At 38.0% G+C, this 14976-nt stretch overlaps 1 protein-coding gene across 1 annotated transcript in view; it reads left to right on the top strand.

Annotated features, from left to right (window-relative positions):
- Positions 1-14976, top strand: part of LOC141544559 (collagen alpha-6(VI) chain-like) — a 126418-nt gene that overhangs the window by 71702 nt on the left and 39740 nt on the right. Inside the window, exons 22-25 of the mRNA XM_074270899.1 lie at positions 3399-3461; positions 6299-6361; positions 12762-12824; positions 14656-14718. Coding sequence (XP_074127000.1) covers positions 3399-3461; positions 6299-6361; positions 12762-12824; positions 14656-14718 — 252 coding nt within the window. The remainder of the gene's footprint in view (positions 1-3398; positions 3462-6298; positions 6362-12761; positions 12825-14655; positions 14719-14976) is intronic.

Consider the following 14976-nt stretch of genomic DNA (forward strand, 5'->3'; position numbering starts at 1 on the left):
AGATGCCACTCACAGGAAATCTGTCTGTCCAGAATTGAAGGAAGGCTAAGTAGACTTGTTTCTGGGGACACAACCAGGTGATAGCTGAGGCTGGTTTAATATTAGGAAAATTATTAGCAAATTGACTATATCAATAACCAAACTAACAAAAATCATGTGATTATCTCTATAGTTACAGAAAAAGCCTTTGACAAAATCTAAACCCATCCCTATTTAAAACACTAGAGAGTGTTGGAAATAAGTAGTTTTCCTTAAAATGATCGGTGGCATCTATTTCAAACCATCAGCAAGCATCATATGTGATGGGGACAAACTAGAACCATTCCCAATAAGATCAGGGCAACAAGGTTGCCCACTATCACCATTACTATTCAGTATTATATTAGAAATATTAGCCAAGTGATAACTGAGTCAATTCAGGAAGGTTGACCCAGGGACCAGATGGGGGAGAAAAAAATCCAAGTTCTCCAGATACTTAGAGAGCAGAGAGAGTTACTTGGTCTTTCTGCTCCTTCCTACTCCTACTCTCAGCATATGCTTTTTGATGCCATCAAAGGTGGCAGTGGAAAGTTACTAAAGAGGAGTTGTGGGGACCCACATGAAGAGTCTTTGGGGGAATAGAAGGGAGGCTTGGGAGTCTCTTTCATCATAGCTATTTAGCAATATGATGTACCTTATTGCTGCCCAGTGTAGAAACATAATGTAAGGGGTATGTAGGTGGCACAGTGGATAGAGCACCAGCCTTGAATTCAGGAGGACCCGAGTTCAAATCTGGTCTCAGACATTTAACACTTCCTAGCTGTGTGACCCTGGGCGAGTCACTTAACCCCAGCCTCAGGGAAAAAAAAAAAAAGAAAGAAAAGAAACATAATGTAAAACTCTTGTCAGCATAATATAATGGCTAAGGAATGTCTGGCTCTCATTTTCTTTTTTTTATTATAGCTTTTTATTTACAAGATATATTTATAATATGTATATTATATGGTTTTTTTTATTTACAAGATATATGCACGGGTAATTTTTCAGCACTGACAATTGCAGAAATCTTCTGTTCCAACTTTTTCCCTCCTTCCCCCCCCACTCTCTCCCCCAGATGGCAGGTAGAATAATACATGTTAAATATGTTAAAGTATATGTTAAATACAATATATGTATACATATTCATACAGTTATTTTGCTGCACAAGAAGAATCAAACTTGGAAATAATGTAAAATTACCCTGAGAAGGAAATCAAAAAGTGGAAGCAGACAAAAACAGAGGGATTGAAAATGCTAGGTAGTGGTTCACACTCATTTCCCAGAGTTCTTTCACTGGGTGTAGCTGGTTCTATTCATTATTGAATAAATGGAACTTATTTGGTTCATCTCATTTAAGATGGCCACGTCCATCAGAATTGATCCTCATATAGTATTGTTGTTGAAGTATATAATGATCTCGTGGTCCTGCTCATTTCACTCAGCATCAGTTCATGTAAGTCTTTCTGAAATCATCCTGCTGGTCATTTCTTACAGAACAACAATATTCCATAACATTCATATACCACAATTTATTCAGCTATTCTCCTGGCTCTCATTTTCAAATATGATATAGAAATACTAAAATATCTTGACAGCAAAATAGAATCTTTGAAAATAAAATCTGAAGAAATGTATTTGACTTCAGATTTCAAAGGAAGATCAGGCTAAATTTCCTGAAACATATAAGTCACAAAATTTTTTGAACTAGGAAAACTAGGAATTAAACTAATTAAACTAATAATTAAACTAGGAATAAAAAAATTAGGAATCTTTAGTTAAAATTGAGTCTTATTTGATTTCAGTTGGAAGTCTGAGCCAGTTTATTCAAGTGGTTTTTTTCTTTCTATGCTTCTGAAGCCCTAAATAAATTTTCTCAGGGCAAATATGAAATAAAACAAGATTTTTAAAAAGAATGGGATAAAATTCTAAATTTCATAGCTGCCATTTACACATTCATGTAAACTGTGGCCCAAATTATGTTATCGCTGTAAGTGGCAGTGATTCACATTGCATCTCTCTGTGAATTACAGACTGTGCAGCTTTCATGGTGGGATTTATCTTAGTCCAAAATTAAAGGCTGATTAAAAAAATTACATTTTATGTAGCAGCCTGGTGTGAGTTGAGCTGTGTTTACATTGGCATGGAGCAGCTCAGAATTGGTGGCCAGAGAAGCAGCGAGTAATCTTCCTACATCATTATAGACTAGAAATCTATTCAGGATGAGAATTGGTTTGTGTGTTACTCAAGCATCCATTAAGGGAAAGTGTTTAGGATGAAGTTCCTATAGAGATGGGAGGGATATTTGCAATAGAAATGAAGGGGACTGGGTCAGGGTGGACAGCTTAGGAGATTGAAATCCCTCAAGGAGAGAGAGATTGAAAGTAGAAATTCAAGGGAGTTTCTGTGAAGAAATTAGTCACTTGTGACGGGATTCAGGATATGGGCTTAACTAATGTTGGAGGCTGAAGGAGCATCCACAGAGATCCACAAGCTGTTCTCATTAGTGAGACCCTCTCATCAGTGCCTCTGAAATTCTGTGCAGGTGTGTAAATGATTGACCACGCAAATAAAATTTTGTGCCCAAAATTGTTAGTGTTAAATAATTTTTCCATTTTCCCAGTTTAATTCCATCACTCTCAGGTATTTCCATAAGGAATGAGAAGTATCAGTTCTTTAAAATATATTGAAATACTTGAAGAAATTAGATAAGCTATGTTGGGCATGATGATTTTCAGTCTTGAAGGACTTAAGGAAGGAAAGGAGGGAGGGAGGACACTGATGGGGAAAAAAACTTTGCTAAGTGCTAGAGAGACAAAGAGAAAAGCAAGACAGTTTCTGTCCCCAGGAGATCACATTCTAATAGGATCTTTCATCTGTAAATCCCATGGAGAGACTTTAAGTGTCGTTAGGGTTCGAAGAGGAATTCATCTTCTTTACCATCACTTCCATTAATAAAACCATGTCTGTTCATGTCTATGTCTAATGTTGAATTATTTGACAGTACCTTTGGACCATGGTCTCTGCCCTTCAGCTATTCCTAAGACCTCATTATTCAGAGACCAGTATTCCAGTTGATAGATGGTACAGGACATTTTCTTCTCCCTCTTCCTGTCCAACTTATGACTCTTGAGCAGGGCTGTCAGAGAATGACTGGGCTCATTCAACTTAGTCAACTTTTTTTGCATGGATTTTTTACAGGATTTGGCTAAGAAAAATATGCTTTGAACATGTACAGGAAATTCATTTCTTTGCACTACCCTGTGATGAATGATTCACTACGCACATTTTAATAACAAAGCCACACATTTCATCGTTCTCATAGATGAGTCAAAATTTTGGTCTTGTGAGAGTCTAACCAAATCTCTCTTCTTTTATTCTAGGGGATTAATGGAGTTTCTGGTCTGGATGGTCATCAAGGGGCATTGGGATTAAAAGGACCTGAGGTAAACCACTGATTGACATCTTTAAGTAGATGTATTCCAGTTAAGAAATGAAAATTTATGGCCAAGATAGAAACTGTTAATATTTCACATTAAGAGAGGTGGAAAAGTGGACTTGGGATGGACGTATCTCCAGTTGCAGGGGGATTATTGTGGCTACTGTTTCCTTGAACAGATTTGTAAGGCTCTTGAAATCCTTACTCTGGGTCTTGGCCCAATGAATAGAAACCGTCAGGACTAAGTTCTGATTGGAGATCAGATGTAGAGACGGGAAGGAGTCCTGGTTTTGGAACCAGAGAACCTGGATTCAAACCTTATCTCTGCCATTTACTAGCTATATGATTTTGAGCAAGTCACTTAAATGTTTTAGGTCTCAATTTCCTTCTCTGATAAAATGAGGGGGCTGGCTCTAGGTCATCTCTACAGGACCTTCTAGTTCTCAATCTCTGATCATAAATATATATATATATATGTATATATATATGTGTATATATATATATACATATATGTATATATATATGTGTATATATATATATACATATATATATATATATATATATATATATTCAGATCACTTGAAGTTTTTATTTTTTGCTGAGGCAGTTGGGGTTAAGTGACTTGCCCAGGGTCACACAGCTAGGAAGTATTAAGTGTCTGAAGTTTTTAATTGTTTTTTAACATTTAAATAGCATTTGAATATTTGTGAAGCACTTGTCAGAAAATATTTCACTTGGACCTCACAACAATCCTGTGAGGTAGGTGCTGTTATTAACCCTACATTGTAGATGGGACAACTAAGGTCCAGGGACTTATATCCCAGAAGTCACAGTCTGTGGCAGAATTTGAACTCAGTTCTACCTGACTTCAAATCCAGTACCATTTACTGCATCAGTTAGCCATCCAAGTGTTTCCTAATATACTCGGAGATGATGGCAAGTAGAGAGCTGGTTTTACTATATCTGAGCATTTATTTCAGGTGGGCCAAGAAAACTCTAGATTGGGAACTTGTTGGGAACACATGTAGTGTTGCTCAGCAGGAGTTCAGTATCACGGATCCAAAGGCAGCAAATAGAAGAACTGGCTGTTGGTGTCGGAAAGAATTGCTTCAAGTACAGTGTGAGAACAAGCTGTGTCCTCCAGAGAAATGATGTCTGTGGCAGCTTTGGTTCTGTTACTTGGGATTTAATCATCTTGGAAGCAGGACAGTTTTTTCCTTACAAGGGAAGAGGCTGATACCGCTTAGAGAGAGAACAAAGAATGGGCCAAAGGGCAAAATTTGCCTGCATCAGTTAGTTAGAATATAAGACAAGTTTAAAAAATACACAAAGATTTGGATTTAATGAGAACATACAAAAAAAAAAAAACAGGGCCAAAATGCAAGAAGCAGTAACATGTTTTTCCTATAAAAAGCACCCTTATCTTTGAAAGCTTGAGGAAAAGTTGCTTTCTTGGGAAAAATTGCCTTTTCCCCCCAAAAAATTTCACTCGCATAATTATTCACCAGCAGAGTTGTTCTTTTGAATTGGACAAAATCTCTCTGATTTATTTTTATTTTCTCAAAGGATTTCATAGCAGTAAAAAATAAATAAATAAAAACACCTTTTTTTTTTTTCTTGAACCCCAGTATTTTAAATTGATTGACTTTTTTCTGAACGTTTTTCAAGATATTCTCCCTAATAAAGGAAGTTTTTCTTAACGTCCCTTAGGGCAAAGACTATTTGTTATTTACTCTATTTTTCCTGCGGCACCTAGGACAGTGTTTAACACATAGTAAGTGTTTTACTGAAGATTTGTTGAACCAGATTGAGTTGGATTCAAATGAAAATAGTGGGTAACTGGGGTTAGTAGAAAATTCTCAGTGGAATCCCTGACCCTCTTCTACTCGACACATCCTATTGCTCTATGATATCTTCTGCATCACAATTCTGATAAACTTTTAAATTGAAGCATCTCTCTATTAACACAAAAGTAATAACAAAGCAGTGTCAATCATCAAACATTCTCAAGTCTTTATTAGATGAAAGACATAATGCTGGACATTTGTAATATAAGGAACAAGGAGCCCTTAAGGAGTTGACATCTCTTGGAAGGGGTAGCAAGCCTCAATGGAAGTATATATGAAATAGGTGCAGACTGATAGGGAAGGAGCATGGTCCCAGCCTCTGGGGAGAGGAGAAAAGGTTTTGTGTTGAAAATAGTACTTGAGCTAATGTGACATAAAAGTATTCAAAGAAGTAGAAATAAGGGAAGAATCCTCTCCAAGTCTGAGGAACAGCCAATGCATGGTATTATACATGAATTAGCAGGTATTGTTATTATAATTATATCATATAATAATAACTTATTATTCAGTATACTATAATTATTCAGTACTACAGTTAATTCCTGCCTTATTTTATTATAGGTAATATCACTTTGGGAATTTTTATAGCCCTTTAAATGTTTAGAAATTTTATTTTCCATCAGAATTTTTAAAAGAATAATGTAACCATTCAAAACAAATCCAACCAAACAACTCTTCCATGCTTGGAGTATGAAAATGCTTTCTATAATGGAAGTTAGGTAGAATAAGTCCAGAAAATTTTTGCTCAGTGTGACCTCATTATTTTTTTTCTGCAAATCACTGACACTTTGGCATATAGATTGGTTTCCATATAGTGCCAGTATGTCAGAGTTCAAAGGAGTTATATCATATTCTGAGAAAAAACAAGAATGAGTGAGAGTGTGAGATTGGATTTAATTGGATTTAGCTTTATTCCTTGGTGTTTTAGGTAAAGCTTTTCTGTTTTGAAGGTCTTTTCTATTTGGAGGGCAATAATTCTCCATTTCTATTTATCTAGGGTCCAAGAGGGGATCCTGGCACAAAAGGAGAACGAGGAAATCTAGGAAGTAAAGGCCCCTCGGTAAGTGCTGGCAGACAAAACTACTACAATGTTTTTGGTTAAAGAATTAAGATTTTCAACCTGTGGGCCATCTAGGAGAAAGAGGAAATGAATGTGTGGGATTGCCATAAAGCATCTATGAATCTATATATTCCCAAAATTGACATTTTAATCTTTACTTAACAAATAAATTTTCTGCACACTGGATAAATAGTATATTCTATATATATGTTACTCTTTTTAAAAAAAATGTGTATAGACATTGCCATGACTAATTAACTACAATTCAAATTGAAATGCCATAGAATTTATAGGGGCTTTTTGGTCATTCTTTTCTCAGCACATTCTAATAGTATTACTGTTAGAATAGAAAGAAAATGATTTTATGTTAGGGTACTTGTCTTGAAAAGATTGAAAACTACTGATCTTGGGCTATGTTCTCCATGGGAAGATGGTATAGGCTGAATTGGAGCAGATTTTTAGGTGGTCTTCTCTGGTTCATGCTTCTGGTTAATGTGTACATCCCTAGTCCCAGAATTACCCAATCAAGCTGTCCTAAAAGGCTTAGTGAAGTCGGAAATACTTTAAAAGTTTAAGCAGAGGGCAGCTGGGTGGCGCAGTGGATAGAGCACCAGCCCTGAATTCAGGAGGACCCGAGTTCAAATCTGGCCTCAGACACTTAACACTTAACTGTGTGACCCTGGGCAAGTCACTTAACCCCAGCCTCAGGAAAAAAAAAGTTTAAGCAGTCGCAGAAATCTCTGTCTTTGTCCCACCACAGCTTCCACCTGCATAAATTCCTAAACCACAAGCCTGACCTGGACCCTTCCATGCTCAGTAATCTCCCACGACTGCCTATGACCTCCAGGGTCATTCCTTCACAACTCTCACACACACACACACACACACACACACACACACACACACACACACACACACACACTTTTGAGCCATTTACCTGTTCTCCTCACCCAGCACTCTGATAACAAAGCCTTAAGTTCTGACTTGTCTTCCTTTATCCTACTTCATCCTATAATATCCATATCATATGATAAATTCTCCCTTCTACAGGTAAACTCTCCCAAATGGAAGGAGTCTGCTTTGTATTTTTCATACCTGGATTATGTAAAAGTAGCACAGAGCATCTGGTGAGATTTGAGGGGAAATGTTAGGGGCTTAGTTAAAAAAGTTAAAAAAGGCTCTTGTGTATTTCATCTGCTTATCCATGAAGTTCAGGTGTAGATGGAGGAAAACCCAGCATTCTTGGTATTTCCCTTGCTCTGCTCTCCAGAACTGTGATCCAAGCTGTTCTTAGGAAAGTAACTTATTCCATTTGCCCCACAAGGCATCTTTTACATCTCTCTGGCTGTTGGTCATAGCTATAAATCATTCAGTCTCTTGGCTTCATCAAAGTCAGTAAAAAGGCATCTTTCCCCCTCGGCAGTCTAGACCTTCTGTTTATCTGGATGGAAAAGTAAAGGAGGATTTTGCTGCTTTTTTTCTTTTTTTCTTGAAATGCCCTTGTCAGCGCTTGAAAAATGCGATTCCAAACTTGAGGGAATTTGCCTCAGTCAAGGGAATGATGAATGCTTGTTTTCAAAATGTTGTTTTCAATTTAACAAGAGAAACTAAAGGAGATCAACCAAGTCAAGTAGCCCAACAAGAAGTTTTCCAGTCGCATTAGCTTCTTGCTATGGATTTGGGAGCAGTGTGGTATAGTGGATAGAATAATGACACTGAAATCAGGAAGTTTAAACCTTGCCTCTGACTGGGGCTTAGTAGCTGCCCAGGCTCAAGTTATCACTCTCTGAGCCTCCCATTCCAAATCTGTAAAGTAGGAAGACTGATACCTGTGTTACCTGCCTTCCAAGCTTCTTGTGAAGTTCCTTATGGAATAAATAACACATGGAAGATATTTTGCAAACCCTAAAGCACCTTACAGCTGTCAGCTACTGTAATTGTTATTGAACAACCAGGTCTGTTCGTTCACTGGAATGGTATAACATAAGAGTTCTGAAATTTAGTATTGGAAAGTTTAAAAAAAAAAAAGATTATTCTTGGTCGTGTTCTGAAAAGCATTTAATACAATGTTCAGTCATAACTAGATAATCCACCTACAAAGGATTCCGTGTGAGGATTAAATGAGTTTAACATCTATAAAACAAGTTGTAAACCTTAAGGCACTTTATAAATGCGGCTATGACTCATGATATGGTGAACACAAACACATGCCTAAAGAAAAATAAAATTAAGATCTCAATAAAAAAAAAATAAGCAATGGCATCCAAAACAAATTGAGTATAGTTCTGCCTTTTCTTTCTTTTCCTTTTTCTTTGTTTTTGCTTTGGTTGCTTTGGTGGAAAGAGTCTATTTGCTCTACAGAGATGCGTATTTTTTTTTCTTGTCAGCTTAGTGTAAAACACTAGAAGGTAGAGAAAGCTGAAAGGAGTTGGGATGCCCAGTGCTAATCTGAGAACCCCTGTGGAACTTACATAGGCTTAATCATTTTTACAATTATTCACAAAGATATGTTGCTTTTAAAAATCCCTAATTTGCTGGGGTTCATTGGATAAGCCATGGGTATTTCAGACATATCCCAAACAGAGCTTACTGTTTTTCCCTCTAAAATCCTCCATCCTTCTTACCGCTCTGTTTCTACTGACAGTACTTTCATTCTTCCATTGAGTACATTTTACATGGGAGTCATCTCCATCTCTTCACTCTCATTGTCTCATTGATTCTACTTCTTCATTATCTCTTGCATCAATCCCTTTCTCTGGCTTGTGCCACAGTTATCCAGGCCCTAATCATTTCTTGTCTGGACTATTGCAGTAGCTTCCTAAAGAATCTGGTCTCTACCCTCTCCACCTGTTGGAGTTCAGCTCCTGCAGTAGATGAAGGGTGTGGAAATGAAGGACTGGGGGAGAGAGTTTTGAATCTGAACTCTTCAGAGTTTATTGATCAGAGAGACAAATACATATACTTCCAATGCTTATAGACTTGATACAAAGCACGCTCTTTGAAGTCCCTATACCTTTTTCTAACAAGCATAGATCTGCTGAGATATAAATGAGTAAGCTCTGGAACTTGGTTACTTAGACACAGATGTAAATAGTTGAGATACACATCAACTTATCATACCAATGTCCTCAAGTACCTTTCTCCCAAATGCCATTAGTCGCCATTGTGGGCTGCTTTTCCTGTCCTAAGATCAAAGGTAGCCCTTTGATCCATTGTATAGTAGTTTTACATTTTGCTTCAATTGCTAGATTTCTAATCACATATTAACAAGGATTTCTCTGCTATTTCAATCAGAAAAGGGAGTTTTGGTGAGCCAAGTTACTGATTCAAGACCTGGAATGGATTCTTACTTCCTGGCCCTCTACATCCACCCATCTCTCTTACAGTAGAAGGAACTTCCAGTGAGGAAACTCTATCAATGATGGTCAATCCCTGTTCTGAAAATGTTAGTCTTAGAGAACTATCTGGCTACTGAAAGCCAGAACTTAAAGGACTTGCACAAGGTCACAGAGCCAATAAATGTCTAAGGCCAGATTTGAACTTAGGAAGATGAGTCTTTCTGACTCTGAGCCTGTGGCACTCTATCCACTTTGTCATCTAACTGCTCCTAAAGTCAGGAAATTGGGAAAACTGAGGTTTGAATCCCAGCTCTGACACATAAAGGCTGTGTGACCCGTGACAAATCACTAAGACTATAAATTGCAGTGTAGACACCATTCTACATTTGTAGAAAGAGTTCCATCCTGGCAATTGCCTACATCAATGAACTCAGTCTTTGTCCAAAAAAAGAAAATTCTTCCATTAAGTTGTTTGATTGTGAGTCAATAAATTGCAGACACATTACATAGTGGTTGAATCTGGAATGTACCTAAAAGGGTTGTTTTGAGGACTGAATGAAATAATGGACAAATCACAATGCAATGTGAATGTTAGTTTTGGGCTGTTATGTGGTAAGAGCAAGGAATAACTAATGACCAATCTGTGTCCTCTGGTGATATTTACCCAGTACCAACGGAGTTAAGGGAAGGTCTCCTGTTCTTTGGGAAGACTTCCGTGGAAGAATTTTGGAGGGCAGAGATAAGAATTAGACAAAATGGCAGACATGGGTGATCTGAAATCTGCATTGTTGGAGTACCCAAAGCTCTGAGATTACAGCTCCCATAGATGTAAAGTCCTCCACTTGGGAACCAAAAATCCCTTCATATTGACAGTTACAAGAAAGAGCAGACTTGGCTGCACAATAGTTCCCTTGAAAAAGATGTAAAATATTCATGGGCTTCAAGTTTCAATCAGCACTGTGACATGACGGCCAAAAAAAATGAATTCAATTCTCCATCTGCATGGCATGATGTCCAAAATGAGAGATAATAGTTGGGCAATATCTGGCCAATCTGGATTATATTTTTGGATACCACATTTTTGAGACTCTTAACTTGTCTAGGCTGGAAGTTCTGGAGCTACTCAGAGGCCCTATCCTTCTACTGATTGGCAGGGGAGCTTTGAGTTGCTTCCTTTCCAGCCTTGACCATTTACCCCTCCTTAGATAACCTGGTGGTCCCTGACTCCAGGCTCACATATTAGTACCAGACTAAGTGAAGACAACTGACTGACTTCAACTTCAACAGCTTAGAACTTCCGAGCTCTAGGGAGTCACCAGCCTCTGTTCTCCCAAGAGGCAGAGATAACAACAGGGAAAATCATCACATCCAGCTTGGACACCACCAGGGAATTATAGAGACAAGCTGGAACGTAATCAGGAGGGCCCACCAGGGTAGTAAAGGAGTCGGTGCCATTGTTTCCCAAAGAACTTGGAATGTTCACTTGGAGAACTTATTTTTTAAATATTTTTTTTAATTTTTCCAAATACACACAAAGATAGATTTTGACTTTTACCTTTGCAAAACTTTGTGTTCCAAATTTTTCTTCCTCTCTTCTCCCCAAGATGGCAAGCAATCTTGTATAGGTTAAACATGTACAATTCTTCTAAACATATTTCCATATTTGTCATGCTGCCCAGCGTAAAACCTGATCAAAAGGGAAAAAAACCTAACAAACAACAAAAAAGGCAAAAATAGTATTTTTTGATCCACATTCAGTCCTCGAGAACTCTTATGGGGGGGGGGAAATACTTCCAATATTTGGAGGACTATCAAGGGCAAGAAAGACTAGCTTATCTTTCTTGGCCTCAATGAGTAAAAGTGGAAGCATTGGGTAAAAATAGTCACCTGGAAGTAGAATGAGCCACCTTAAAAGGGAATAGGTGCTTGCTTATTAATGGTCTTCAAGAAAGGCTGGATATCCTTGTTTTGGGATATTCTACTGAAGTCTCTTGAGCTGAAAAATTGGATTTGATGGGCTGCATCTCATCTATCTCCCAGATTTTAGAATACTCAGTCCATCAGAGGAGCCAAATGACATAGCAGTTCCAATGTCCCTCCAATGCCTAGGATCTTTTTTTGAGATGAATTTGTTCTTCTAGTATTTTTCAGTCAAAGGAAGCTCTGTGAGATCATTTAATGCATCTCTTTACCCTCAGACAGACACACCCAAGTCAGTCCAGACTGATGAAGTTACTATGGTTTTAGAGACCTTGAAATCAGGAAATTCCATTATCTCCCTAAAGAACTGTTTCCTACATTTGCCAATCCTATCACTTAGAAAATACTTCTTTTCAGTTAACGTTCCTCTTTCATAAATTAAAAACTTGAGTTAAAATGAAAAAAAATACTGCTTTGTTTTTTACTCCTGAGTAAAACCAATTCAATTCGAGGTTATGTTTGTCTTGGAAAGGATTGTTTACTTCTAGAATGCATCATTTGTAGTAGAAAGAAAATTATTAGGATTACTTTTAAGCATCATTTATAAATACTTCAGTCAAAACATAATTTTTCTTCATTAATCTGAATCTCAAAGGAAAAAATATTATAATTTCAGTTTCTAAGCACTGTCTTTGAAGTGTATGAGTGTGTATGTGTGTTAATGAGCATTTAGTCTGTTAACAGAAACCATATTCTCCAACAGACGCATAGAACAGATAAGAATAAATTCAATACAAATGTCATCTGGAGTATTTCCTTTAAATTTTTGGTTTTATTTTATCTACTTTTATTTGTATTGTCTCCTTAGGATATGACCAGGGCACCTATGAATCTTTTTGGAAGAATACCACAAAAACATTGAATGATTTTCACGATAGGATTCAAATTACCCTATTAACTTTCTTTAAGTTACCAGCCTTTATGTGGCAGCTGCAAAAGCTTTTCCAGAATGAGGATGGGTAGAGTCACAATGCTTTTATTCATCTGTAATTCATTTTCATCCAGGAGTTCAAATATAACCAACCATTTGGAGGAAGTTTGCTGGATCCTGATATAAAATGTTCATATTTGGCTTTTTTTAGGGTCCTCCAGGACCAAATGGTGTTAAAGGGAGTCCTGGAAGCCTAGGGAGAAGAGGAAATAAGGTAGGTTGCATTTTTTTATATACTTAGGAGCTTCAGAATTCTTTATTTGGTTACTTAGACTAAAAATACAGCTAAAAATAACTGTGGAAGGATTCTTTTCAGGGGCAGAATATTTGTCACAATCAGTACACAGAAGAAATTTGTCAGCTGTGACCCATCAGCTCAAAGAGCTTACCTACTCTCTAAACTGGATTGACCCTAGGACAGCTGGTAGCTTTCTGGGTGTGAAAACCCCCATGAAATAAAAAATTTCCACTGAGAATAATCCCCAAAGATTCAGACTTAGCCACGTGTTACTTGTGTTTGAGTGCCTTCAGGAAGGAGATTGTCTATTCTGAGATAAGCCCATGAGACTATTTCCTTTATAAGTTTTCTGAATCTATCCCAGGGAAAATACAAACCTTGTAGGCAGGCCCCAAGTAGAGCTGGCTTTCCAGGCCCTCTTTGATTGAGATAAGGTTAGGATCTTTGTGGACCAGCCTTTATCTACACATTCAGGCCTTGTCTGGAAGTAGGCTGTTGAACTGCATTACCAGTTAAGCAAATGGACTGGCCCAAGGGTTAGAGCACTTGGCTCAGAAACGGGAAGATTCGTCATCTTGTGTCCAAATCTGGTCTCAGACTCTTAGCTGGATGATGCTGAGCAAGTCACTGAGCCCTGTTTGCCTCAGCCAAGAAGACCCCAAGAAGAGTCGGACGTGACAGAAAGTGACCCAAGGACAAAACTCCACTAAATAGCTCTTGACAGATGATGGATCACTTAACACCTTTGAGGAAGTGGGTTGGATGATCTCCTAAGGCCTGTTCCAGCTCTCATTTCTGTAGTTCTTTGCTATTTCACAGACAAAGCTCACTTGTCATTGACCTTGTCTACATAGGATTTATGTGGCCATTGCAGGGTTTTCTACTAAGGGGCACATTTCGTGTTTCATTGTTCAGAAAGGGTTAAGCTTAGCGCATAAGCCCGAGTTAATTATCCCCATGGAGCCAGCTGACGTATCTATAAAGTTTTGTTATGGCACTTGGGAGATTGTGTAGTAATCAGCCGCCCAGAGCTACTGCCTCTGATGTCACCTTCCCTTGAGAAGCTAGAAATGACCTGAGCCTCTAACTACATTATTAACTCTGCCTTGTTGCAGGAGCCACTTGTTTTGTAGATAAAGTCTAAGCTGAACACCATTTGTCTCTCTTCTTTCTTAAAAAGAAAAAGTAAAATGCAGGGATCCTTTTTTGCATTAGATTGAACCTAATTCCAAGAGTTCATCCTAGTGCATGTCAGCTGCTAGCTCAAAAGGCAGTTTTCTCTAAGCAGTATCAAATTTTTTTCTGGAGGCTCAGTTGATAACGAAAGGAAAATTTGGTCAGCAAAAACATTCTTTTCTCTTCAAATGATACGTTCCCTTCCAATGTAACATCATCGTGTCATTCAGCGGTTATCTATATTAACATTACTTCCAATTTCCACCAAACAAGTCTCCTCTAAGCCTCGTGGAGGTATTGAAGTGACCCTGGATTTTCAAAGGCAGAATGCAAAGCTAAGGGGGAATCTGCCAAGCTGGAAAGCTTTCTGATACAATCTAGGTGAGGTCTAAGGACCATCTCACTAAGTTTAGACATGCTCTTCACTGAAAGGTTGGCCATCAGGTGATGATATTGGGGGACAAAGGGCAGACAGAGACACAATAACTCATGAAACCATATGCTAAGACATGGAAAAGTGAAGAGCTATATCAGGGAATGAAAACTAACATCAGAAAGCCATGTTTCCTGGGCTTTGTATATGCTGTAAAGTCAAGGTGATGGATTTGTGTTTTATTGTTATGTTTAACAGGGAGAGCCAGGGTTTCCAGGAGAGAAAGGAGCAGTTGGATCATCTGGGTATCGTGGAATGCCGGTTAGAGTTCTCTTACTGCTTTGGATCTTACTTTGGGGCACCCTTTGATTATTAACCAATGTGAAAATAGATTAATCAGGGATCTCAGCATTGTGAGAAAAGAGAGAAGCCTGCAAAAATTCAGGCTTTTAAGTTTCTAGAAATTGAGTGGGGTTTGAACCCGTATTATTGTGATCTTCTGAGGTAGTCATCTTCCCAGAGCCAACTGTACTACGACAATGATCAGGGCTGGGTCTAGGAAAAATTCTAAAAAAGGAA

The sequence above is a fragment of the Sminthopsis crassicaudata genome, chromosome 5 (assembly GCF_048593235.1).
Source record: "Sminthopsis crassicaudata isolate SCR6 chromosome 5, ASM4859323v1, whole genome shotgun sequence".
Taxonomy (NCBI): domain Eukaryota; kingdom Metazoa; phylum Chordata; class Mammalia; order Dasyuromorphia; family Dasyuridae; genus Sminthopsis; species Sminthopsis crassicaudata.